Source organism: Gobius niger (assembly GCF_951799975.1).
Source record: "Gobius niger genome assembly, chromosome: 13".
Taxonomy (NCBI): Eukaryota; Metazoa; Chordata; class Actinopteri; order Gobiiformes; family Gobiidae; genus Gobius; species Gobius niger.
In genome coordinates, this window is record NC_136864.1 from 6,863,638 (window position 1) to 6,890,043 (window position 26,406).

General features: G+C 40.8%; 1 protein-coding gene across 2 annotated transcripts in view; it reads right to left on the reverse strand.

Moving 5' to 3' along the window:
• Positions 1 to 5,393: 5,393 nt before the first annotated feature.
• The window catches only part of zzz3 (zinc finger, ZZ-type containing 3), a 40,831-nt gene continuing 19,818 nt past the window's right edge, over positions 5,394 to 26,406 (reverse strand). Inside the window, exons 3-12 of one of the 2 annotated variants that reach the window (XM_079569698.1) lie at positions 18,875 to 19,013; positions 18,102 to 18,249; positions 17,146 to 17,258; positions 15,441 to 15,512; positions 15,158 to 15,259; positions 14,947 to 15,042; positions 13,866 to 14,015; positions 9,481 to 9,612; positions 9,308 to 9,408; positions 5,394 to 6,250 (exon numbers count right to left, since the gene is read on the reverse strand). In XM_079569698.1, the coding sequence (XP_079425824.1) occupies positions 6,103 to 6,250; positions 9,308 to 9,408; positions 9,481 to 9,612; positions 13,866 to 14,015; positions 14,947 to 15,042; positions 15,158 to 15,259; positions 15,441 to 15,512; positions 17,146 to 17,258; positions 18,102 to 18,249; positions 18,875 to 19,013 (1,201 nt within the window). In that variant the 3' untranslated portion in view covers positions 5,394 to 6,102. Of the gene's footprint in view, positions 6,251 to 9,307; positions 9,409 to 9,480; positions 9,613 to 13,865; positions 14,016 to 14,946; positions 15,043 to 15,157; positions 15,260 to 15,440; positions 15,516 to 17,145; positions 17,259 to 18,101; positions 18,250 to 18,874; positions 19,014 to 26,406 lie in introns of both variants that reach the window. The other variant, XM_079569699.1, reaches the window with a different exon arrangement.

Here is a 26,406-nt window from a genome sequence, read left to right on the forward strand (position 1 = left end):
TTTACAGCCTATATGCCAGTGTGATGCCTCATTTGAAAGCCAAGACCTTCTAGTCCTTGACCTTAAACCCAAACCTCTTGATCAGGGGGTAAGTAACAGCTTTTCAGTGACTTTTAAGGCCTTCATTTTACTTGATTACATGACAAATGATTAATGACAGTTTCCTCAATAGTATTTTCCCTCAAAACATTTTTTTGTTTGCTTATGGACCCGGCAATTCACTCCCGATACGTTTTGGACCCAGAGAAATGTAGTTTGAGACCCTGCTATATGAAGCATCGCTTCATTTCCAACAAAGTCCATTTGAAGGAAGCACAGAGGTGCTTTCAGTGCAATGATTGAAGTTAACAAGGATAAAAATTTAAATAACCTAAATAACGATGCTCACACATGCACGTCCTGGCTAAATATTTACAGAAAATAATAGTCCTACTAAATAGGTATCAGCTTTTCAAAATACACAAAGTTGAGCAGAATAAGTTATAGTTGATGCGGCTCCGACTCAATTCAGGCTTATGAAAGTGAATTGCCGCCCCTGGTCTGAACAGTGTGGAGGGGAGTGAGGGGGGGCGACGGGGGAAACCAGGTGAGGTGAGGGGTGGAGCAGAGCAGAGTTCACTACTCCACCTGAAGATGAAAAACATTCAAAAAGACATCACTTAAGCAGCTTTAAAGATGCAGCTGCACAAACCTTAGAGTGATCCGACATCTGTAATACAGATGAAAAAACACCAAACTCCGATGTAGAAACACTATTTTCACATATTTTTTATTTCCACAATTCTCCTCTAGCTTTTTTTTTTTTTTACATTATCATTTTTGTACATAAGATCAGACTGTTATACACAGATACTGAAGCCGTGGGGCAATGGGGGTGAAGGAACAGAGACCTTTACAAAACGGTGACTATACTCAAGCACAAAGAAAGCTATGTGTATAAAACTGCGCGGGAGGCACCAATCACAACCTCAGATCTTCTTTTTTTCTTAAATAGATCAATAAAATACAATCTTTTTTTTCTTTTTTTAAATCAATGGACCTTTTCAAGTGGAAAAAATGATATAGAGCCATGGCGTGGTGATGGTTGTTTTTTTGCACGGGAGGACGATGAAAACGAAATGACGTTTTATTAAAAAATGGCACACGGCGATTTATTAGCGCTGGCTACGTTTTTCACCAAGTAACTTCAACACGCGACATGATCAACAACAGCAAACATTTGGGAAAAAGGGTCGAAAACTATTAGAAAATAGAAAAGAAATGTGTAAAATGAAAAAAAAAAAAAAGTGTTCCCAGTTTGTCGGAGCCTCCACGCTTTAGTGTTTGAGTTTAGTGGAGAAACAAAGGAGAGAGATGACGAGTTTGGCCTGGTTTACGGAAGACTGGGAATGGCATGGGCTGAGACTTAAAGCTGCACTTTGTAACTTATGTGGGAAAAATTAAAGTTGATATTTGTGAGTGTTTGACCTTGTAGTGGCCCAGCGGCTGTGAGTGGTCAGTGTGAAGCCTTTACTTTCCATTGCAGTGGTCTCTACAACGCTCCAGGATCCATTTTCACTGCTGATGGAGGCTCTCACCAGAAAACCTATAAAACAATTGATCCTGAAGTAGGTCTGATCCTGAAGTACAGCTGGGTGCCGTTAAAGATACCAGTCTGGTATCGGGAAAAAAAAAAAGGTTTAGGTAATGCTAAAGCAGAAATATAAAATCCTTATATTCAAGCTTTGATGCAATTCTTCATGAAAAAAAAAAAAAAAAATGTTAAAAAAAAATGTAAAAATTGGAGAGAGAAAATTGGGAAGAAAAAAAATTGAGAAAATTTTAGATTTTTTTGTTCAAATTTGGGGGGAAAAACTAGGACTTTTTAAGGGCAAAATTTGGGGGAAAAAATAAAAAAAAATGGGAAAAAACAAAAAAGGGAAAATTTTAGGTAAAACATTTTGAAACAAAATGGACAATTTTGAGGAAAAAATTTAAAAAATGGGGGGAAAAATAAGAAAAAATTGGAAAGTGTTTTTTGTTTTTTCACCCTTTTGTAATTAAAGTGATAGTCTGGAAGTCTAAATGTTTTAAAAATGTTATCAAATGTGCAAAATCGACCACCTGGTTTTGCATTTTGATGTGAAGTATGTACTAATGTACTTAAATATTTTTTGTGAAGTCCCTCCTTCCCAGATTTCTGCAGCTAATCAGAGTCTAGTATCCTCCCGCGTTGACCAATGAGACGAGCTTTCCCTGTAAACCAGTCTGTCAGGTCCAATCAGGAGGGGAGGAGCTTGATCGTTTACTTTAAAATTCTGCTCCTGCTCTCCTCATTTTGCAAACTAAGAAGGGCTTTCTGGTCCAAGAGGGGAGGAGTTTACTTTCACATTTCACCCTATGTCTCCTCACGTTGCAAACTTACAGACTATCACTTTAAAGGAAGTTTCTTGGTTGTTTCACCTCAAAACAAATGATACAAATGCAAAAGAAACTAAGAGTAAGGAAAAGGAGTAAGTTAACATTATTAATCTCTTTAATGGTTCTATATGACAAATATTTTAGTATAAGTATCGAAAAAAGTATCGGTCAGGTATCAGTATCGTTAACGAACCAGTATGAAAAAACATTTAAAGGTGCCCAGCCCTATCCTGAAGCGTTGTAGAAAGTAAAGGCTCCAGCTGACCACTCACAGCTGCTGGGTCACTACAAGGTCAAATACGCACAAATATCACCTTTCTTTCTTGCATAAAAAGTTCCATAATGCGCCTTTAAATATATTAAATCACCTTTTCCGCACATCATTGCTTTGTATTTATCTAAAATTATTACTCACAGTTAGGGCTTCACATCATAATCCATGGTTTACACATTTGTCCAGCCAGCACAGCCTTAAAGGTGCATTATGCAACTTTTTATGTGGAAAGAAAGTTGATATTTGTGAGTATTTGACCTTGTAGTGACCCAGTGGCTGTATGTGTGGTCATCTCTACGATGCTCCAGGATGAATTGTTTTGTAGGTTTTCTGTTGAGAGGCTCCGTCTGCAGTGAAAACCTGCCAAACTATTGATCCCGGAGCGTTGTAGAGACCACTGTGATGGAAAGTAAAGGCGCCATGCGGACCACTCATACAGCCACTGGGTCACTACAAGGTCAGATACGCACAGATACTTCTCGACTGGAGCGGACAGCCTCTAGGCCAGTGCAACGCCTCATTTGAAAGCTAAGATCTACTAAACTGATCTAAATGGGTCTTTTTCCTCACGGTGTCGTCACTTTAAACTTTCTTTTTCATCTAATTTTGTCACTTTTTGTCACATTCCTGCAATTTCATTAATTTTGTGGTCACTTTCTGTTGCATTTTCAGCCTCGTTTTCCTCACGCATTTGTCGCTATTTTGACACTTTCTCCAAGAAGCTTTTAGATTTGAGTAAAACCAAACTGGAGAAAATGTGCCCGGTTTATCTATACAATGAAAAATGTGCAAAAGTTCAGTTTTAGTCGTGATTTTCCTAATTTAGTCCCATTTAATCCCACATTTCTAAAAAAAAAAACTAAAAGAAACTGCATGAAACTTTTGTACAAACTCAAATCTAACTGTGTTGCAATAACATCACACGAGTTTTAAATCAGTATTTCAACCACAGTAATTGCCATTTTATATGTTATTGTAAATCGTAAATTACAAATAACTTCAAATACAGTGAATTATTATTGTCACTGGGAGGAAAAGTCGGCCACTCCACATTTGACTTTGGTAATGGCTGTCCTAAGATAACATGAAGAATATCCATCGCTGTTCATAACATGTTGAAATGCTGTATTTTCCTGCAGATTATTGTCGATTTAGACATTGCATAAACCTATGAACCTTTAAATCTGGAATCATGGTCAGGAGAACCGAGCCCTGGTCATAGAATCAGTCTCAGGTGCTTTTCCAGGAGATAAAAAATGACCCTCCAGTTGAGAAAGATTGGTTTAAAGCAGAGCTATTTTGGACATACTTCGATTCCGTTTTTGTTTTACACTTTTGATGGAAATGTAGATTCTTTTTAGTTTTAAAAAATGTGATATTGACTAAATCTGAGACTATATCATTTTGTACAAACATTATGAAGCTTCTCCCGCATGAAAAAAGGTCTCCATGGTCTCTTTTGGCAGTGGATTTGAAACGATTTTTGGTATCATTTTACACTACCTTGATAGTTTGTACCTTAGCATGTCATGATAATTACTATTTTGACTTATCGTTCAATAAATACATACAAACAAATACAAACAATACATTTTTGGGCTCAATATTTATCGTCTGCATATTTATTATACTAAATGTATCAAGGGTAGTGTAAAATAAAGTGTCATCGAGGCTTTTTCAACCCGTGTCACCTGAAGTTTTGCTGTTTTTAGTCCCTTCCTTTTCATTTTTATTTCATTTCCATCAGTTTATGTAAATATCTGACATTGTTTTAGACTCAGGACCTACTTCTAATTTAGTTTTAGTCGGCAAAATGACTAGAATTAGGACAAAAAGTTTTAGTCGTCGAAATTAGGGATGTACCGATACACTTTTTTGAGCTCCCAATCCGATATTTTTGACACTTCATCTGGCCGATACCGATCCGATACCGATACTGTTCTATGTATTATATTTTTATATAATATATATCATTATATATTATAGCCTGTGGATATTACAGTAGTTTCATCAGTTTTTCCTATAAACATGCAAGAGGTTTGGCTTTAGCTTTCAATTTAAAATTAGAAAGTTTTTCAGAAGCAGGTGTTTTAGGCAAATTCATTTATATCCTCCTCTGAGATGTGGATGTTGTTCTGTTATGATTGATTGTACAGATTCTGTGATTTTATTTTGGCAGCATCTGAATTTTGTTTTGAAATGTGTCTTGTAAACCCATGAGGTATCCGAGCTTAGCGATAGCATGAAGGCCGTGAATCTGTGGTCCTGGATCTCCTGCGGCTTCTGTCTGCAGGTTTACCGCTGTGCTGCGATAAACCCTGAAGCGAACCCTGACCCTAAACCTGCAGACGGGAGCCGCTGCAGATCCATGACCGCAGATTCACGGCCGTCTTGTATCGGGCCCGTCCAGTCATCAAATCCGATCCATTACGATACTATAAAAAAGCCTGATTGGCTACAGATACCGATACTGAAAATCGGATCGGTACATCCCTAGTCGAAATAGCACTTAAAGGTAGCCACCCTGATCCGAAAATGTAAACTTGCCACTAAACATTAGCTTAGTTTATGCTCAAGTCGTGTGTTTTGAGTTCTCCAACTGTGTCCACAACCCTTCATCGTCCTTCTTTAGCTTTGTTTTGACTTAAGCGCAATTCGCTCCACTGTGCGTCTCGTTCTGAACCACTCCAGTATCCAGCACGTCGCTCTTTAGCCGATAGAAACTCGTCTGTACTGACCCGGCCCAAACCAAACCCGCTCCCGCGTAAACCAGGCGTGTGTAGCAGCGCTTTGAGACGGTGGAAGAAATTACAAAAAACAAAACATGTTGGTGGAGGTGGTCGTGGTGCAACATTTAAAATTACGTGTCCTCAAAACACATCACACTTCCATCCGGGAACTGTTTGCTCGAAATCCTCGCCCTGTGCGGCTCCCGTTTATTCAAAAGGGAAACCATTCATAAATACTCAATGTACGGATACCTAGCTAGGACAATTTTTTTCACGCAGAGACCAATCACATACAGTTATAACCGGCTATGCGTCTTTTTCCCCGTTTTAGCTTCGTCATGAGCTACTGGTCAGTACTCCTCCGGTCCATTAGGTGGCGCTATACTTCACTGATTCCCCATTTTTTATTCTTAAAGCAGCAAAGGGAGGTAATGATCGTAATGGGAGCAACATGGCGGACGCCCTCCTAGAGTCACATCGCTCAGGAATGTTGGTGTGCCTTCTTCTTCTTCTTCTTCTTTTAAAAATGATACCGCTGATCCAAAATGGCCGCCCCGAGGACCGGTTTCCGGACGCCTTCCCCGAGCGCGCGCCGCTGGCCGGTCGGCGTCCCGGTTTTGTCGGGGGCGTTGCGCAGAGAGGCCTGAAGGGTTTGTGTGAGTGAGAGAGAGAGCTGGAGGCCGTCGTCCCGGGACGCTGTCATCTGTTGGCGGGGAAGTAGTTTGGGTCCAGATAGTTGTAGCCCGCCGTGCTCCGGGGCAGGCAGTAGTCCCGGTCCAGGTAGGTCTCCGGCCGATACACGGGCTCCAGGTGGTGGGAGGGTCTGTGGGTGTCCGTCTTGAACAAGCTGGAGACGAGATAAGAGGTTTATGAGTCGTGATAATGCCCTTTATTAGTATTTGGGAGGGAAGGAAAGCGCCTCCTAGTGAAAATGGGTATCTACAGGGGGCAGCAAGTAAAATTTAATGCTTTTTAATGCCATTTTAAGCATCTTTTACCCAAATGTAAAAGCGGCAAAAGAACAAAACCATACCTAAATTATGGTGTGGTACTTTGGGGGAATAATTATAAAAGTACAATCCAACCCAACCCATTGTTATACTACAAAAAAAAGCGGTCAGTATAGTCAGCTATGCAGATTATTATGCCCCAACAATCCTTTGTTCACTCAATCAAAAATACTAAAACTGAACGACTTAGTTGTTCTTAACACAGCTATTGTTATGTATAAGGTTCATAACCATAAGATTCCTGAATGTATTCAAGAAAGGTTTAAACCAGGGGTGCCCAAACTTTTTGTCTCCGAGGGCCAAAATGAAAAAGCGCCTGTGAGTCGCGGGCCAAACACGGCGATGTCAGCGTGAAACACATATAACTGCAAATAATACTAGTTACTTTATTTATTTTTTGGTATACATTTGCTTTTGATTCTATCTATGCAAATAACATGCTACAAAATACAAAAGCCTAGTTTTAGTAGAACAAAATCAATTATTGTAGCAATACAGTGCATAATGTAACCTGTACCTACAGTGACTTTACCTCATTCATTTCTTTAAGTCAAAGAAAATGCCGCATTAGACCAATTTGAAAGTGTCAGTTCAGCATAATTGTTTTTATAAGTCATATATGTCAACGACCTTTGCAATAAAATTTGGAAAAATGGGAAAGTTGACGCTACAACGTTCTATGACTGACAAATACCAAGACACCAGAACAGTGTTTCCCCACTTTGGGCACCCCTGGTTTAAACCCAGAGAGACTGCCTATAATCTCAGAGGAACTCATATTTATCAGAAAAGTGTATTTGGAACAAACACCAAAGCCAGATGTGTCTCAGTCAGAGGAGTAAATGTATGGAACAGTCTGAATGACGCCTTAAAAAACATCCTTAAATGCTTTCAAAAAAATGTTCAAATCTAATGTACTTAGCAGATATACAGTACTAGAACTAAATCACATATAAACTCTCCTGTGTACACTATATTTGTATTCAAGCCAAATTTACTGATGAATGTGTGACTTGTGTGAATTGTCTCTGTAACCAATTGATACAAAAACACATTTTTTTGTACTGCTGTATGCTGGCGCTTTATGTTGCAATTAAGCTGTAATAGGGTTTGGCTTTAGATCAGTGATTCACCTCAGCCAAAACCCTTTCAGTCATTGTTTCAGTGTTTTCATGTTTTGTGTCTGTGTGAAGATGCTGACTGAAAACTAAGAGCAACCAATAACACAATAAAAAAACGATAAAAAAAGAGACAAAACAAAATTGTGATAAAAACACATGACAAAAAAGTTAAGCAGGTCTTAGCTGTCACACTGCTGCTCTTCAGTCGAGAAGCTTTTAGATTTGGGTAAAGCCGAACTGGAGAAAAGGCACTTGGTTAAAGTGGAGGGTAAGAGGTTGATGCAATATATTTAATGCCACAAATTTAGATATTTAGATATTCAAAACTAAATTGGACAAAACCTTTGGGCAAAAGATTGGGTCAAATTTCTGAATTAGTTTTCAACCATAGAACTTGTGTTTTTGACGAATACAGAGTTGAGCAAGATTCTGTCTCTCTAAAGATTTTTTTTTTTTTTTTTTAAACAAATTTACATTCAGAGTCAGTTTGAATCAGATTTAATGCTTTTTAATGACTTTTAAGCCCTTAATTTTAGCGTAATTAATTGAATGACCCTGTAAATAGAAAAGAGATTGGCTGAGATCTTCTAATTTACAAAACCGTTCCAAAGTTTAAGGTCACCCAGGCCAGTTCTGTAGTTTCTCTGATCAGCACAACAGTTTTCAGCAGAGCAGCAAAATAACACGACGACTAGCTAAAACAACGTACCATTAGACACTGGAATGATGGTTGTTAGAAATGCGCATCTGCACATGTAGTTATTCCATTAAAAATCACCCATTTCCAGCTGCAATAGGCATTCACAACATTAACAATGTCTGCACTGTATTAATGATTAATTAAATGTCATCCAGCAGTGCTTTTCTTTCCAAAATAAGGACATTAAGTGACCCCAAAGGAAAAAGGAAGTGATTTGTTGCTTCAGATAAAAAACAAGACGCTTTTAAACGCCTAATCCTGCTGCGATAATTACACGTAACATTTGCTTGCGTGATTTTTCTGTTTGCTGGTTCATAATGTAATTATAGCTACAGCTTTAATTCTATCCCTTTATATTGTTAGATCAAATGTCAGTACCGCACGGTGTAGTTTAAAGCAGTACTAAGTAACGTGTTTACCTTAATAAATCCTTTTCGTAGTCCCTGTGGGGGTAATACAAGTGTTTATGGGATGATTGGAGGGTCTTTCATCTCCCCCTGGTGTCTCTGGCCAGAAAACCATGTTTGCAACTTGACTGCCACCGGTGCGGAGAAAGCAATACACACTAATGGAATCACGAAGAAGAAGCTAACATGCTAACGGGCAAAGCTAACTGCGGGCTAACATCACTTTAAACAGTATTTACAGCCAGGTTTGAGTGAAAAAAAAATATTTCCATTGTTTAATTGGATGCACAGTAACCCTCTCTCCCTTCGCCGTTCCTGTCAGCGTAGTATTTACTCTCCAAGACAATAAGTAAACAAATCGTAACTTGCTACTACACCTGCAGTTGCGCTTATGGCCTCTAGGGGGAAGAGTTACTTAGTACTGCTTTAAAATATTGTGAGAGCAAAATATTGGCCTTCGCTTCCATGATTCATTCCACACAAACTAATCTACTAGATGCACTTGCTAACATTAATGTGTGTTTCAAGACTCTGATCTTTTTTTTATTAAGGGCATCATTCCCAGTATATTATTCACAGAGATTTTGTATGTCCTGCCATTAAGTAACAGGAGTTTCTTTCACCCAAAGGGGGGCAAAAAAAAAACAGAAAACGTTTGACACTCACCAGTCTGAACAGTTTGAGCAGAAGTCCACGGCGTTGTCTGGCGGACATTCCTGACAGTGCCACCTCACGCCCTGGATCGGCTCCGTCCCGCACATGTCGCACTGGAGAAGACCAAACCATTAAAACACTAAGCAAATAAACACAACACTATATAAAGTTTGTGAATTTTGTACCTTGAATCCGACGTGCCGGACGTTGGTCTGGTCGTCCTGAATTTCCTGCAGTTTCTGTTTTTTTAGCCTCTTCAGCTCCAGCAGCTCTTTGTACTCGGGCAAAGTCCTCAGCTCCATCGGCACGTCCTCGTCCTGGAAACACAACGGAACAGGAAGGGTCGATGAGAGGTGAGCGCCGGAGTGAAAGGGGAGGGCGATGAAGTCAAATATGGCGCTCTTTGGCGACTTCAAAGCGACACTGAGGCGGACTCAGAGCCTTATGCTCATGTACGAGCCTGTTTGTGTCGGTGACAGTGTGGCCTGCGGCTGATGAGCAGGAAGAGGAGGATTTATTTTACTTGTGTAAGCCACTTGAGCATGAATTCAGTGTTTTGCTGCAATTTTGTGAACCATCGTCTGCTGGAGTGTGCTGTGGGCGTCTGAGGTGCCGCTGTATTTGAATGAACCGAGTTGAGGCCATGGTGTCTCCCGTTTTTCCTCCACATGCATGAGCAGATGGTGTCGTACATCGATCTTATATCTTAATACAATAGCAAAAGTTTATTTCGACCCATAGGTGTATTTTGTATATTTTGTATATTTGAACTGCAGCAAAGCGTCACTACACTCGTTTAAACATTGCTCGTGTAAATCTCCTGACTGATTCAAATAGAAAGCTACGTATCTTTCCCAGAAACTATAGTTGAAAACTAACTTTAGAGCTAGAACTGGCACATTTACAGAGATGTTGATTAATATGCATTGTACCCGGTCAAATAAAGTAATAAAATACAATTAAATGAAATAAAACATCTCACGCTGCAATACCTCTGGTGTACTTCTGGCACAAGACTATTTTCCATGAGTTTAGAGTAACCAACTAGTGTTGTGGCTAATGGACTTTCACTGGAGAATAAAACAATGAACTGATAAGCTCTTCCCAGAAGAAGATGATGTAGAGCGGAGGGTAGGGCTGTGGCGATATGGCCAAAAAATAAAATCTAGGGAAAGGGGCGGAGCTAAATGGTCCGCTCAGAACAGAGTAAGAGAAAGGCACAGGAGCAGACAGAGGAAAGTGAGAAACTCTGTTTTAGCGAAAGAAAACACCTTGTTCTCTTAAAACACAACATGTGGCCTTTGTGAAGCAGCCGAGATCATAAGAGCGGCTTCTTCGCTGGTGTCATTTCACGACGGAGCGTCTGAAATGCTGCTAAACTGGCCGCACATTTGGAGGACATGAAGCAGCGGACTCGATTTTACAATTTAGCCATTTTCCAAATAGTCTGTTTTTAAAAGCATGAATTAATTTAATTAATTGGATTTATCGCCCAGCCCTCGCGGAGGGAGCTGTGCAGGAGGAAGAGGAAGGAGCTGACCAGTGCAGGACACCACGCTCTGAACAAACCCAGGGGGCGCTGCACCGGTTCAGAGGATCAGAGGAGACTGAAGGCCCCCAGGTTTCCTCCGGAAGCTACGTTTCCTCTACCTCCAAAAACACACTGGTCAGGATGACCCACAGTGGTGGCTCGGTCACAGTGGCTCAGGACAAACACCTGAACACTATTTCGTTGTACAATGACAAATAAAGCACTTACTTTTACTTCCAGTATATATACACAGTATACAGTAGTTATAGTGTGAAATAGCAACTTCAAAATTCTACTGGGGCGACCAATTTTCAGGGAGTTTGAAAATGATTTCTCCAAACAGGACAGCACTTTTTAAATAATTAACTTTAGTAACTGCGCGTCTCGGTTCGCTGCATGTCTTTAACCTTTTATTGCAACTTGGACCCCCTGACGTCATGGGGACAAATGTTAAAAAAAGGAGTCCCTGGTGTTTTACGTCAGGCCTAAAACAAAAGTTGAAAAACATAAATTAAAGTGAGTGCATTTGGACGTGTCCCTGAGAGATGATACAGCTCAAGAACAAATACACTGTTCTTATCGATCCATTTCACTTTTAGCTGAATCCAAGACAGCGCTCTGTTATTTGGACATACAGCTGATGCGCAAATATCGTCTTTCAGTATCTAAAGGGCTTTCAAGGACACTGCCATTAGAGCAACATCATTTAAAAATCACAAAAAGGTAGTGGACTACTTCGAGAACTTTCTGTGAGCCATCTGCATGTTCTCCCCGTGTCTGTGTGGGATCAAACTAGAACAGGTACAACAATCTCCTCTTTGTCACATCCGCCACATAGTTTTCATTCAAACAATACGACACAGTCAAGGACAAACTGGTGCGATCGTCAGGTTTTCCGTCACTCTCTCTGAGCTGCATTTTGTTTCTTCTGCGTTTCGTATCGAGAGATTTTTAAGACTCTGTTCCCTCTGTTCTCGGCGGGACACAGTGACCAGGACTCACTGAAAGGTCACAGCGATCAAAGGCACAGCCACAAATGTCAGCGTGGAAACTCCTTCAAAAAGAGGAAGAAAAGTGAGAGACTGGTCGACCAAAGAACATGTACAATAGCTGTTATAAAGCGGCTTTCGCTCGATTAGGGCCGCAAGATTGAAACCCGATCGCCTCCGCTCATCGGCGTCCGTGCGCATCATTGTGCTGCTTTAAGCCACGTCTATTTGGAACATCTTTACAGACGGGTTTTGACGTAAATATGAGGCGGATTTTCATAAAACAAGCAGCGTTTTGCAGCTTGTGAATCAGAGAAAACGTTTATGTAGCACAATTGGCTTGTTGCACGGTATGGCTATGCTAGTTCCTCTGACCTGAAGTTGTGAGCGCCAGTACTTCCTGTCTGTATTCTTTTCCTGGAATAATAATCATATTTTCTAAAGATTATGTTGTGGGCAGTGAGTTCCCGGTAGATGATCATTTACTGTGTGTTCAAATCTTGATGTAACAAGTTCAGATCGGAGACACCTGTGATCATGAATGATTGATAGTTTGTCTTGAAGCTAAAGGCTAACATGCTATCATTTGTTTTTGTAATAAAAGGCACTATTTCAAACTGTATAATGCATGAAATTAATGTTAGCCTTTAGCTTCAAGACAAACTCACTGATCCTTGTAAACATAGACGTCTCCTCTACGGAAATATAAAGCAACTCGTTAACCTGCAGGAAGTGATCATCTACCAGGAACTCACTGTCCACCACAGAATCTTTAGGCAATACGATGATTCGAACGGGTCTAAGCTAATCTTAATGGAAATTAATACGAACAGGAAGTACTAGTGCCCGCAGCTTCAGCTCAGAGGAACTTGCGTAGCCACATTGTGCAATAAGCCAATAGAGAGGGAGAAAAGAGTGTGAGAGCGCAGGTTTATAACCAGTGTTGGGCAAGTTACTTAAAAATTGTAATATATACTTCATTAGTGATTACAGCTCTAAAAAATGTATATGTCTGTATTACATGTTATGGTTTCTAAACTGTAGCTGAGTTACACTAGCCTGGGAACATCCATGCTGCTGTGTGCGCTCGAATCATTTCGAACAGCACAGCAGCCTGGGGACCATGGCCGAAATCTTCGCATGGATTTGGGAACCAATCACAGAACGAGGAGGGACGAAAATAGTAATAATGCCACGGAGAAGTCAGATTTTCTTTTCCTTCGCTTTCCCCCATTCTCTCGTGTTTTGTTTTGGGGATATTAACTACGCAACTGCAGATCTTATCCACCAGTGTTACATGTTCCAACAATGTTCTAATGTGTAGAACATTGTTCAGACATTAGAACAGACCTGTTCACCACAACTGTCTCTAAAATCCTGCACTGTCACTCAAGAAGGTGTTCGTGTCAGAAGTGCCGTCATGCACGAGCTTAATATAGAAGGTGCAGTTACACGTATGACCTGAGGTGGCAGTAGTGAGTATAAAATGGCTAACTTGCATCTAGCCCCTTTAAGTAATGTCATATTCCTTAGTTACTGAAAAAAGTAATATATTTGTGTAACTCGTAAGCAGTGTTGGGGGTAAGGTGTTACTTTTGGAATACGTTACCCCGAGCGCTGCTTACAACTACATGAAACGCCGCTTTTCCTCTTGCAGATTTGCAGATCTAGTTGCTGCATGAAGCTGAACGGACTAACATGATGTTTAATTGCAGTTTTAGAAATGTGCATGCAGCTTATTGCTCAAATGTATGAAAAATAAATCATATGTTGTATGAATAAAATACCGGTCAGAAAAATAATTTGCTTTTTTATCAAAATCATGCAGCGATTGTGTGGACTTCTTTATTGTAAAGAGAGAGAAGAGAGTGAAGAAGCTTCTGGGATCGAATGCTATAAACTGAGCCTAATGGGTAAAGTCTGCCATTTGATTGGGAATCCCTGCTCTTTGTTTCCTGTTACCAAAGTGGGATTGAAGATCTTATTTCCTAAAACAATGATAGTCGTTCTGTACATCAGCAGTATTATCTCAAAGTAAATAACCACTGACTGATTCGTCTGCAGCTTGGTCCTGGCTGTTGCCGTAGTAGGCGTTCCTCTCGTCGTCCTCGTCCATGAAAACCGGAGGCTCGTAGGACGCCATGAACGTGGAGGGTCTGTACAGGTGCTTGTTGAGGTGGTGCTGCCGCTTCGTGGACGCCTGAGGAAGAGCAAGTTCAATCAATCGGCTGAAAACGACATAGTGCTTGAATTGAAAAATCTACAAAGAGAACAGGCAGCTTGGTAAACGTCGTACAGAACTCCTATACATGGGTTTCCAATGACATCACACATAGTTCCGGTGGCCATTTTGAATACCTAAGTAGATTTATGCAGAACTACAACATGTAACAATATCTGTACTAAGGATGAAAATTAAAGACAACATTTTTATCTACAAGTAATCATTGCTCAAGAACCAGAGCCGCACGTTTATGTGAAATAACCAGCAAATGTGGCACAGACTAAATGAACAAATCAAAAAAACCTTTCTTTGTGATTTTTACAATTGGTCATGTCAACAGAGTTTCAGTCTGAGTCAGTGTTTAAGATGCTCAAGACGTTAGCATGCTACTGGTTAGCAACTGTCAATGGCTTCAACATAATAAACACATGTGTGGCTCACATCTATGACACTAAGGAAATACTAAAGTAACAGCTCAGCTCTGACCTCTGTCACATGTTGTATCCAAGGCCAGATGTTTGGAGTGTGATTCAAGGCTTTCTCTTGGAGAGGTCAGAGCTGAGCTGTTGAAGCTAAATGCTAACCAGTAGCATGCTAACGTCTTAAGCAGCTCAAACACTGACTCACTGGTTCCTTCACATAAACGTGCATCTCTGGGGCCGTGTTTTTACTCTTATCTTCTTGAGCAATGATTACGAGTACATCAAAATGTCACTGTCGATGAGTAGTGATATTGTTACAGTTGTAGTACCGCATAATTTTACTTCGGTATTCAAAATGGCCACCAAAACAACAAAAGTCACATGACTGAAAAGCATGTATATAAAGGCAATAGAATGCCGATTAAACCTATAATATTAAAAAGTTACTTCAATCTTATAAATATGTCAGTTTTAAACATCTCTACCTTCTTCGTGTACATGCAGAGGTTGGGTATTCTTCCGGGGACTGGGATACCGGCTTTTGTCAGTTTGATGAAGTACTTTTGGACTCTGCTGGCGACCTGCAATCATTTCAAAACGTGCAATTAGTTTGTTGTTACAAGAGCTTCTAAAAACAAGGAATAAAGATGAATCTACATCTGATGTACTTGGGAGTATGTTATTTAGCGTATTCACCTGTTTGGCCGTGCGATTTCCGAGCTCGTCTGCGATCTTCTGCCACCTCCTCGACTCCACTTCCTCCGGGGGAAACTTCATCAGGAGCAGTTCCAGCTTTTTCTGCAAACCGACGACAAAAACGGCAACTTTACAACATAAACCTACACTGCATTTTCTCTTAAAGGCAAGTTTTGAGTGGGACTTTCTAGTTTAGAAGTAACATTATTTGACAGTAAGCAGGGTTTAAAGGTGAGAGGGGCCTTTATTATCTATAAAACATGAATTAAAGTGGATGCCCTACCTGCTCATCCACGGTCCACAACTGGTTGAAGGTGTCGGATTTGTTTGGGTGACAGATCCTTCCTCTGATCATCTGCTGGACACAACAAGAGGCGGCCATGTTTAAAACCTCGAACAAGACGCAATGACAAATGACTTCACTTTCACATAGTGTCGTACGAGCCTGGCGCACAAAACAATCTCTCTCAGAAATTTACATGTCTTCAGTTCTCAGAAAATCTACTTTTTTTGGAAGATGTTTGACTTGGCTGCTTCACTGGAAAGGGAGGAAGAGCAGGAAGACACATTCAGCAAATGTCGCATGGAAACAAAACCACATGGCTACTTAAAAATGTGCAAAATGTACTGGGTTTGGGGTCTTTGTCTCCGATCTTTTTCAGCGCAGCCCTAAATAAACAGCATGGCCTGCGTCAGCCTCACGCTCACTGGGCGCAAATCGCGGACTGGATCCGTAAAAAACACGGACTCGGACCGGATAAGAGCAGGCGTAGTATCTCATAAAACAAAACCCGGAATGGATTCGCCGAACGGATTTGATAAAGACCCTCGTTTTATCGATCGGTTAGCGCTGAATAAGAACAAGCTGTTGCCCCGCCATTAGCGACCCCCGCCCTGGTAGAAGGAAACATTGCGCTGAAAAGTGTCCCGGGAAAAACATATTGCTTTCTATTCTTAATTAAATATAATGAATCACATGGATTATTGTTATGCAGCCCAAGTTTTAATTTCACAGAACTTGTACAAATTGATATAGAAAACCATTATTTACACTGTGAGAGGCAAGCCCCATTTCCTCTACAGTGAAGCCAAACCATCCAATTAAGAGTAAACTACCACAATGCTTGAATCATATAGAAATCGTAACAATAACTCAGTGACAGCCCCGTAAACCCCCCTCGTTTCCATAGCGACGAGTGAGGAGGGAGAGATAAGATGGAGGAGCTAACGAGGTGATTATTTGTGCGGCCGTCTGCGGCAGATTGGTGACTCAGACGCCACAGTTGCAAATAATGTCTTTTTGTGGGGAAATAACATGACAATAGTGGCTATTTTGGGCTCAGAGAGAAATACGATGATGTTATAGAACTACAGAGTACGGCGGACGGCCTAAGGGTTTTGTCTACAATGGAAAACTCTTGTACAACAGAGAACTAGGGTCTTCCCTCTATGGGGTCAGAGAATCTTTTATGCCACCTTTTATGTTTCCTACAGTAATTCTATGTGTTCATTCACCGTTAATGTCTTCAGTGAGAATCACACAATGTTAATAGTGTTGAAGATACAGAAAAGCCAATACACAAAAAGTGTTTCCAAACCTTTGGGCGGTACCGTTTAAACCTTGGCAGGACTGTGCAGGATTTGGTTTTACAAGATGATCATTTTACACATTACTACAATACTAGGACTGTCCCCAACTAAAGAAATCCCTGGTCGAAGAAAGCTGTGCCGTGAGCAGCGATTAATCAGCCAAGAGGGGAATGTCCTGCTAATTACACACACAAACTCTTAATTACACACATATTACAAGCACACACTTAATTATGGGTGCACGAAACCTACTACAGCCACTTGTATTTACAGACACATTTATTTACACGTGCACAAAGACAGATGCTTATATGAGCTTAGTAAGTAATAAGTGTATGGTAAAAATGGATTTCTAAGTTTGTGCAGCCCTCACTGACAGTCAGTGGAGGATTACGTACCTGTTCTTGTCTGCTGTTGTCCGGAGCGTCACTCATGGGCAGAGGTACGTACATACTCGAGGACTCGCCCTCCTTTTTTGGCTCAATTGGACTTTTGGGGCGAAGAGGCAAACCTGGGACAGCGGGAGTTTGGATAAAAAGGCATTAATTACAGCTCTGTCATAATGTAAGCTTTTATACATGCATTTCCAATGACATCATGCATAATTCCGGCAGCCATTTTGAATATCGAAGTAGCATTATGCAGTACTACAACATGTAACAATATCTCTACTCAGGATGAAAATGAAAAACAGATTGACAGTGGCATTTTTATGTACTTGTAATCATTGCTCAAGAAGATAACAGTTAAAACACGGCCCCAGAGACGCACGTTTATGTGATAAAACCAGCAGATGTGGCACAGACGTAGCAGCTCTGTTTGTCGAGCTACAGCAGGATTTATTTCAGACTAAATTAACACATCAAAGAGGAAACAGAAAAACATTCTCTGTGATTTTTACAGTTTGTAATATCAACAGAGTCTCAGTCTGAGTCAGTGTTTAAGCTGCTCAAGACGTTAGCATGCTACCGGTTAGCAAGCTGTTGAAGCTAAATGCTAACCGGCAGCATGCTAGTATCTTAAACACAGACTCATTGGTTTCTTCACATAAACGTGCGTCTCTGGGGCCGTGTTTGTACTCTTATCTTCTTGAGCATTTTAATGCAGAATACAGAATATTTTCAATGGCATAACCAATCATTTGTAAAGATTTGTATCCATTTCAGTCAACATGACACAACATTTCTGGACACTTGAGCAAAAATGTGTATGAAAACTGACAGAAAACAGGCACAAAACAACTGAATGTGTTTGACAATATCACTATGTCCAAACTCAACTTTGTACTGCCACGTTGCAACGTTGTATGAAACTAAAAAATAAAACATACCGGTTGTGCAAATGCTGTAAATACCTTTGTCAAATATTAACTGGAGCTGCCTGGTCTTGCGTTTCTTGTCGCAGAACTCTCTCTCGAAGTCTCCTAACCCCGAGGTGTACTGCTCCCAGGAGATGTCAGGCAGCTGGACCACTCTCTGCGGACACGGCATCCCCAGGCTCACCTGAAAGACGAGGCGTAATTACGTTTGATTACTATGGACAGTTCGGGTGGGCACGAGAGAAGGATTTTAATGCATTTTTAAACATGTGAAGCAGTTTGTGTTCGACTTCGATTGCAAAGAAGGAGACCCAAAGCCCAAAGCAGAGTATTGTGTGGCACTCTTTTTTGACTTGTCCAAAGCTTTTGATTATTGTATTCTCATTCAAACACTTGCTTTACTCTACAACTCAAAGCTTCAGTTGGCTTTAATAAAAAAAAAACATCCCCTTTGACAATAGAAAAGGGTCCCCCCTCAAGGTTCAATCTTTTGCCCATTACTTTTTACATTATATATGTTAATCAAATAATCCCTTCTTCCCCCACTGCAGTTTACAGCCGATAGGGCATTTGAAAGCTAAGACCTACAAAACTGATATACAATTTTTTTTTAAGTTGAGGTCCGTCGTCTACAGTGTAAAGTTATGCAAAAAGCAAAAGGGAAAAATATAATTTCCTTATTCACCTACAGTGTCTCGCCTTAAACTCATGAGGAGACGAACTGAATGAGTGGAGTTTAGTGAGTTTAACAGCAAATTTTCCCAACAACACCCTTTTTTCAGCCCTGAACTTTGTCGTATTTCCTTCACCTGTTTTTGCAGCTGCTCCACGAAGATGATGGGGTCGTCGAGTGCATCCCGCTGGTGCCGGGACAAAGTCTCCAGGTCGAGAACGGCCTGAGTCCTCTGCGCCTCCAGGACTCCGATGGTCTGCAGCAGCCTCTGGTAACTGACACAGGAAACACAGTCAGACCAGGATCGAAACCACCATCTAAACCAGACGAGAGCCGGAAACAGGAACCGGCGTCTAGACTGGAGCAAATCCACTCAGGCAGGAGCTTTTGAAAAGAGGAACACGTACATTATTCAACCTGACACTCACAAAACTGCAGCGCATCAAATTTTAACTCCACGATGTATAATTAAGATGTAGTGATGCGGAGCTAAAGATGTGAAGAGGGAGAGCAACATTGAAACATCTATTTTCGGATTAGGAGTTGGATATTTACCTTCTTACTGCGGTTTAGGAGCAAAAAATGAGAACCAAAAAAATATGTAACACCCATTAGAAGCAGAAAAAAGAGAGAGGGGTATTATGAATGTGTCAAAAAGTCTCAAGCACATCTTACCACGATCAACACTTTGCTGGTTAGGAAATGCAATTCTGATCTAAAACAGAAAGAATAAAATACAGTAGATTCTCTTCCAGATTGTCCTCTTTGCTATGCCGCAGTTTTGTTTGCAACCGTAAGGAGCAGTGGTCGACGGCAGTGCCGCACCCGGGGACCCATCTACATGATGTGGAGCCAGGCTGGTGGTCAGAATCACCCGGCGGGAGGATTCACCTCTTGTCCATGTTTTAGTGGTAGGGGAAGCCGGAGTACCCGGAGGAAGCCTTCGCAACTTGCAAACTCCACACATAAAGACCTCGTCCTGGTGGGAATCGAACCCGGGACCTTCTAGCTGTGAAGCAGAGGCGCCGCCCACTGCAGTGTGGCGGTCGTGAAGCTATGGGCAAGTGTTTTTAACCCGTAATGAAAGGATTCAGCTTTGCAAGAGATTGAGGGGTGAGGAAAGCCTTTCCCTGAATGCATGGGACCTCAGGGAAGCTTTCTATAAGCAGCAACATGCTTGAAAGGTCTGAAGAAAAACTCGATTCATCATAACTGCCCATTAAACAATACTCAACTTGAAGCCCTTGAAACACAACCTTCCACCAAAGTATTTTCTCTTGAGCAAGTCACAGAACGAACATTCACATGTTGTCAATGTATGATTTGTATGAACAAATGCTGTTATGTGTGTATTCAATACGTTCTATGCTTTATAATTGTTAAGATAAGACAGCCTTCATTGATCTCACAATGGAGAAATTTACTTGTCACATACAGCTCTTAGAAACACTCAGGGTGTGCAAATAGGCAGAAAATGTGAGAAAATAAACAAAAAACTAGTGGTATCTTATGTACAATGACAACCAGGACTTTGTGGGGACAAAAGTATAAACAGTAAATAATTAAGTAAACAGATGATAAACAAGAATGTTATAGCAGTGCAGGTTTACATCACAGTGCAAGTGGTTGATAAAGTGACGCAGGTGGGATTTAAATACAGGGGGTATTGCACATATTACTTCACAGTCTTGTTATACAGTCTGACAGCAGTGAGGATGAAGGCACTGTGGGGTGTTGGCATTATGGTAAATTATGGTCTCAACTTATATAGCACTTTTCTTCCTTTTCACACTCTCATTCATTCATTCACCACCAGTGTACGCAGACGCTGGAGGCAAGGTGGGTGAAGTGTCTTGCCCAAGGACACTACAACAGTGTGCACCTGCAGGAGCTGGGATTCTCCATGAGACAACCCGCTCTACCATCTGCGCCTCTGTCGCCCCTTTTACACCTTGCCCAGGGACAACAGCTGAAAACTAGCTCTGCAGCTAATCCTGACACACAGATGTTCATTGATGTGTGCTGTCCTTGTACAATCCATTGTGACTCGCATAAACAGAACAAAATAGACCCTAAAAAGTGTTTTAGGGTCTATTTTATTCATTTATTTTACTTTTCCCACAAAGATGAACAATCGGATTTTCAGGAAAGGGTGTCACTGTATGAGATTTTACTTTAGTGGTAGTAAAATTGGGGGAAAATCAGCACAGACAGGCCCCTATGTCAAGGAAAGGGGCGGCACAGTACAGCGGTTAGAAGCCGCTTCACAGCTAGTAGGTCCCGGGTTTGATTCCCACCAGGACGGGGCCTTTCTGTGTGGAGTTTGCATGTTCTCCCCGTGTCTGTGTAGGTTTCCTCCGGGTACTCCGGTTTCCCCTACCACTAAAAACATGTGCAATGGGTGAATCCTCCAGCCTGGTGATTCTGACCATCAGCCTGGCTCCACATCATGGAGATGGGTCCCCGGGACTGCTGTCGAAAGTATAAAAACAAGACAAACAAAGAACCAAAAGGACCTTTGTGTGAGGCAGGCGGGCTAAACGCTTAACCATCCCATCATGATCAACTACTGACGCAACAGCCTAGTAACAAGACACACAACGCCAGGACTCCCATGACGAGAGGTGCGAGTGTATAACTGTCACATAAACAGCAAAGATTTAGACAAGTCCCTTCGAAACTTGTCCATCAGTGCCACATTCGGGTTGATCGCTAAAGATATTTCATACTACAATGCGTAATATTTGAATCTTCCCTCACACTTATTGCACTCGTTGCAAAACAAACAAATAATTGGATCATTTAACTGCTCAGCTCTTGTCTAAACAAAATTACAGCCATTTCAAGTCCGTCATCAAATATTAATGAATTACAAGCGGCTTAACATTGTAACAAAGTGCCAAAGCGCTGCATGACAAGTCTCTCAGTGATTGCGTTCATTGAAGCAGACTGACCTTTCCCACAAAGATCCTGCGGGAAACAGGACGACTGCGAAACGAGCCGCCAATGACGAAGTCTGACTCACAGCTGCCTTTGAGGGAGACAACAAGAGGGCTGGAACTGCTTTGGAAAATATCCAATTGTAGCTTTTTTTTTTATGACTGAATTGAATTTTCAAACTCAAGATTCAGTTCAGTGCGGATATTTTAGACTCTACGAGGAGCAAAACGGATCACATGCATTTCAGGAGGTTTGTAGTGGGATGTGGGGACCAGTGTTAATTCCGTCGCCTTTCGTGCCTTGCCTATGATCTGGGGTCGCAGCAGTTGGTCGGGTCTATTTTCAGCGACACTGTGAGCCCAAAGAATGAGAACAGCCGACGATCTGAAGATTCTATATGACCAGGTTATTCCATCAATGGATTTCTTCTTCCCTGATGGTACGGGTGTATTCCAAGACGATGCCAGGATTCATGGGGCTCACATTGCCACCTCATTTTGGCCGCCACAGAGTCCAGATCTTAACCCCATTACGATTCTTTGTGATGTGCTGGAGACGGCTTTGCGCAGTGGTCACACTCTCCCATCATCAATACATGATCTTGGTGAAAACGCTGCAGTGCAATCTGATTAAATATATTTGAAAACAATATGGCAAGATTGATTTCGGATTTAAACGGCAAAATTTACATTAGACTTTGTGACTAAAACTTGTTGGCTGTCAAAGTTAAAGAGACTAGGTGCAAGTTGTTCATTTCATACTCACTACTGCCACCTCAGGTCTTATGCGTAACTGCAGCTTCTATATTAAGCTCGTGCATGACGACACTTCGGACCCAAAGTAACAACATTTTGAGTGACAGTGCAGGATTTTAGAGGCAGTTGTGGTGAACAGGTCTGGGCTCATTCTACACATTGGAACATGGCTGGAACATGAAGGGGGAGGGAGGAAAATACTTAATTTTAACATTGCTAAATTCCATATAGTCCCTTTAACCTCTTAACTGCCACCTGAACCGAGCACATTTTCTCCAGTTTGGCTTTACCCAAATCTAAAAGCTTCTTGTGATAAAAAACACCAAAAATGTGACAAAAACACAGCAAAAAACAAACAAAAAGCAACAAAAAACAATAAAAAATGCGACAAAAAAAACAACACAAAAATGTGATAAAAACTCTGGCAAATATGAGATGAAAAAGAATGTGTAAAAAGTGACGATAACGAGGCACCAATGCGAAGAAAAGGGTCCGTTTCGATTCCTTTTGTATGTCTTGGCAATGAGGCGTTATTCTGGCCTATTGGCTGTGAGTGCCAGTCGAGAAGTGTTTAGATTTGGGTAAAGTCGAACTGGAGAGAGTGTGCTCGGTTAAGGAGGAGGGTAAGAGGTTAAAGCTTTAACTCACGATTAATGCGTTTAAGTTTTATTAATTCGTTCAGTGCATTTGACCCATCCTCGATGCCGCTGGAGCGACCTGTAGGAGCAGTGAGCTGCCAGCGTGGACAGGTGCTCTGTCGAAATCGCCATCCTGTCGAAATGTATAGTTTTTTGCTGTTGCGCATGGCGAGGACTCTCACTTATTCCTTCAAGCTGTCAAACTGAGACGCCCAGTTTCATTTAATTTGTTATGATTTGCACTTCTCCACAGTATGGCTGTTTAAGCTGATAAAGAATGAGTCCACAATATTAATGCGAAGATGCCGAAAATGTGCATAAATAACGAGTATAGTCAAGTGGACATGGGCATTCTGCGTTCGACTACACCCGTCATTTATGCACATTTTTGGCATCTTCGCATAAATATTATAAACTCATTATTTATCGATTAAATCAGTAATACCGTGGAGAAGTGCAAATCATCAAAGTATCAAAGTAAATAAATGTACCCTCGTTTACCCTCGTTTAGCATAAAGAAACTACGAAACTGGGGGGGTCTCAGTTTTACGGCTTGAAGGAATAAACTTTGACAAGGGAGGCAATTTCATCAGAACACCGGCGCTCAGGGACTCCAGATGTGGAGCCAGGCTGATGGTCAGAAACACCCGACTGGAGGATTTACCTATTGCGCATGTTTTTAGTGGTAGGGGAAACCGCAGTACCCGGAGGAAACCTACGCAGACACGGAAAGAACATGCAAACTCCACACAGAAAGGCCCCGTCCAGATGTGAATAGAACGCAGGAGGACCCTCTAGCTGTGAAGCACGAGCGCTCACCGCTGAGCCGGCAAGAAAATCGGAAGTGCATTAACCTCTAAACCCCCACATTAACGGAGTACATTTTCTCCAGTTTGGCTTTACCCAAATCTAAAAGCTTCCTGAAAAAAAAAAGCGAGACAAAAAAAAGTGACAAAAATAGACGAAAACACCACAAACAACCCCGGCGCTCACGCAACAAATAAAATTTTGAACTGTTTTGTAGGTCATACATTTCAAATGAGGCGTTACACTGCTCTATAGGCTGAGAACTCTCCAGCTGAGAAGCTTTTAGATTTGGGTAAAGCCCAACTGGAGAAAATGCTCTTGGTTAAGGCGGGGGTTAAGAGGTTAATCATTAACCCCTTACCTCCCACCTGAACTGAGCACATTTTCTCCAGTTTGGCTTTACCCAAATCTAAAAGCTTCTGAAAAAAAGCTGTGAAAATAGCAACAAAACTGAGACGAAAACAATGATGGAAATGTGACAAAAAAGTGAGAAAACATTGACAAAAAAGTGACGAAAAATTGATGAAAAAGTGGCAAAAATGTCACAAGAAATTGACAACAAATTGACAGAAAAAATGACAAAAATGTGACCAAAATGTGACAAAAAATGACAATAATGTGATATAAATTTGACAAAAAAATTACCAAAATGTAACCAAAAAAAGACAAAAATTCGATAAAAAAATTGACGAAAAAAAATAAAATAATAATTGACAAAAAAAATGACAAAAAAAATGACAAAAATGTGACAAAAAGGTGAAAAAATTTGACGATTTTTTTTTTGACAAAAATGTGATAAAAGATGAGTTGAATACCCAACAAAAAAATGATGGAAAAATCTGATGACGTGAGGAAAAAGATCCTCTCGGTTCAGGCGGGAGTTAAGAGGTTAAAGGGGCTAGATGCAAGTGTTAATTTTGACAACATGTGACACTTGTCTAATTATGCTATTTCAACGAAAATGTGTTCATTTTGTCTTTACTTACTTACTCTACTTTATGAACCTAAAAGTTTGCAGATTCTGTTCAAAATGTTAAGTCAAAATGTTAGATATATTTTCTTGTGTGTTTGTGCGTGTGTTGTGTAGAAATGTTGAAAGCCTTGGGGGAGCAACCAAGAAATGGCTGGAGAGATCAACGTTATGAGCTGTTGGGCTTTTAACTAAAACTAGACTCCAATCAAAGAGATTTGTCTGACTAAATTAAAAGAAAACTAAATGAACATTGGCAGGGATAGGATTTGGTAGTAAAAGCTGCTTTTTGTGATAACATATTGTGCCGTTTGGCTTGGTCAGAGTGATGATCGCTGTGGCCATTGTGTTGTGCTGCTCTGTTAAGATAAGGAAATGGCTGATTCTATACTATATGCTACATTTTCTGTCCATCTCTGCTCCTTTCATAGTCCATATGTTCACCTATGGGTCGGTAAAAGATCCTAAGCTTCTCCAGCGCATCCAAAGTCAGCTTTAAAATTCAAATAATAGCCTCAGTTTTGATCCGGCTCAGTCCCGGTTTAGTCCTTACATTCGTCAAGGGGAACTCTCATGGTATTATAGGCTTTTCCATGTGACGCTTCAGCTGTCAAGGACATTTTGCATCATAAATAATAATAAAGATCTGGGCCGAAAGGCTGGAAATATAGCGAGCTTATGCAAACATGATATAAATCATTTCGGAGTGGACTTTTCATATTCAGCAAGAAAAATGCCTGGTCACAGTAACTCGACAGTCCCAGAAAAGTGACTTACTCAGCAAAACTGAAAAGGCTGGAAAACTAAATCAAATTACAGTGCTACACGAGAGAAAAGAAGTCCTGTTGCAACAGCCTCGAGATACCAAACATTCACAAATAATGACCACAAATGCCACCAATCTATCATATGAGGCTTTCATTATGTTACTCTGGAAACTATAATACTCAGCCATTTCCTTGAGCAAACCAGAGGAAACAAGTAGTTTTTAAGCATGCATTTGTTCTGGGATAGCCCAATACACTTAACATTTACAACATAGCACTGTCTTTGGGTCCAGGCATCACCATTTAGTATAAATTAAAAAAAAAGAAATCAGTAGGACATAATCGTACAGCACAGCAATAGCATCATAACAGAAATCGAAATATTATTGTTCCCAAAATTTTTATCACTTGATAATTATAGTAATCACATGGAAATGGGAGACATACTGAACCCCTACCCTGAATAAAGAGTTAAAATTGGAGGTCGACCGATATGGGTTTTTCTAAGGCCGATACCAATGCCGATTTTGGGGGATTTTTAGTGGCCGATTTTTCCAAATGTCTGGTCTATAATTCTGTACAAACAAACACTTGGCCATTCCAGCAGTGGCGGATTTTATTTTGTTACACAAGCTGATTCAATCATAGTTTCTGTCCCAGCTTTGATTAGCAGCTGCTAGCATTAGCATACTGTTGCTAGCTATGGTAGTTTGTACAGCAATCAAAATTATTATTGTGGGGGGAAAAACTAACTCACTGATTGAGTTCTCCTGGTTTTTAGCTTCAAAATG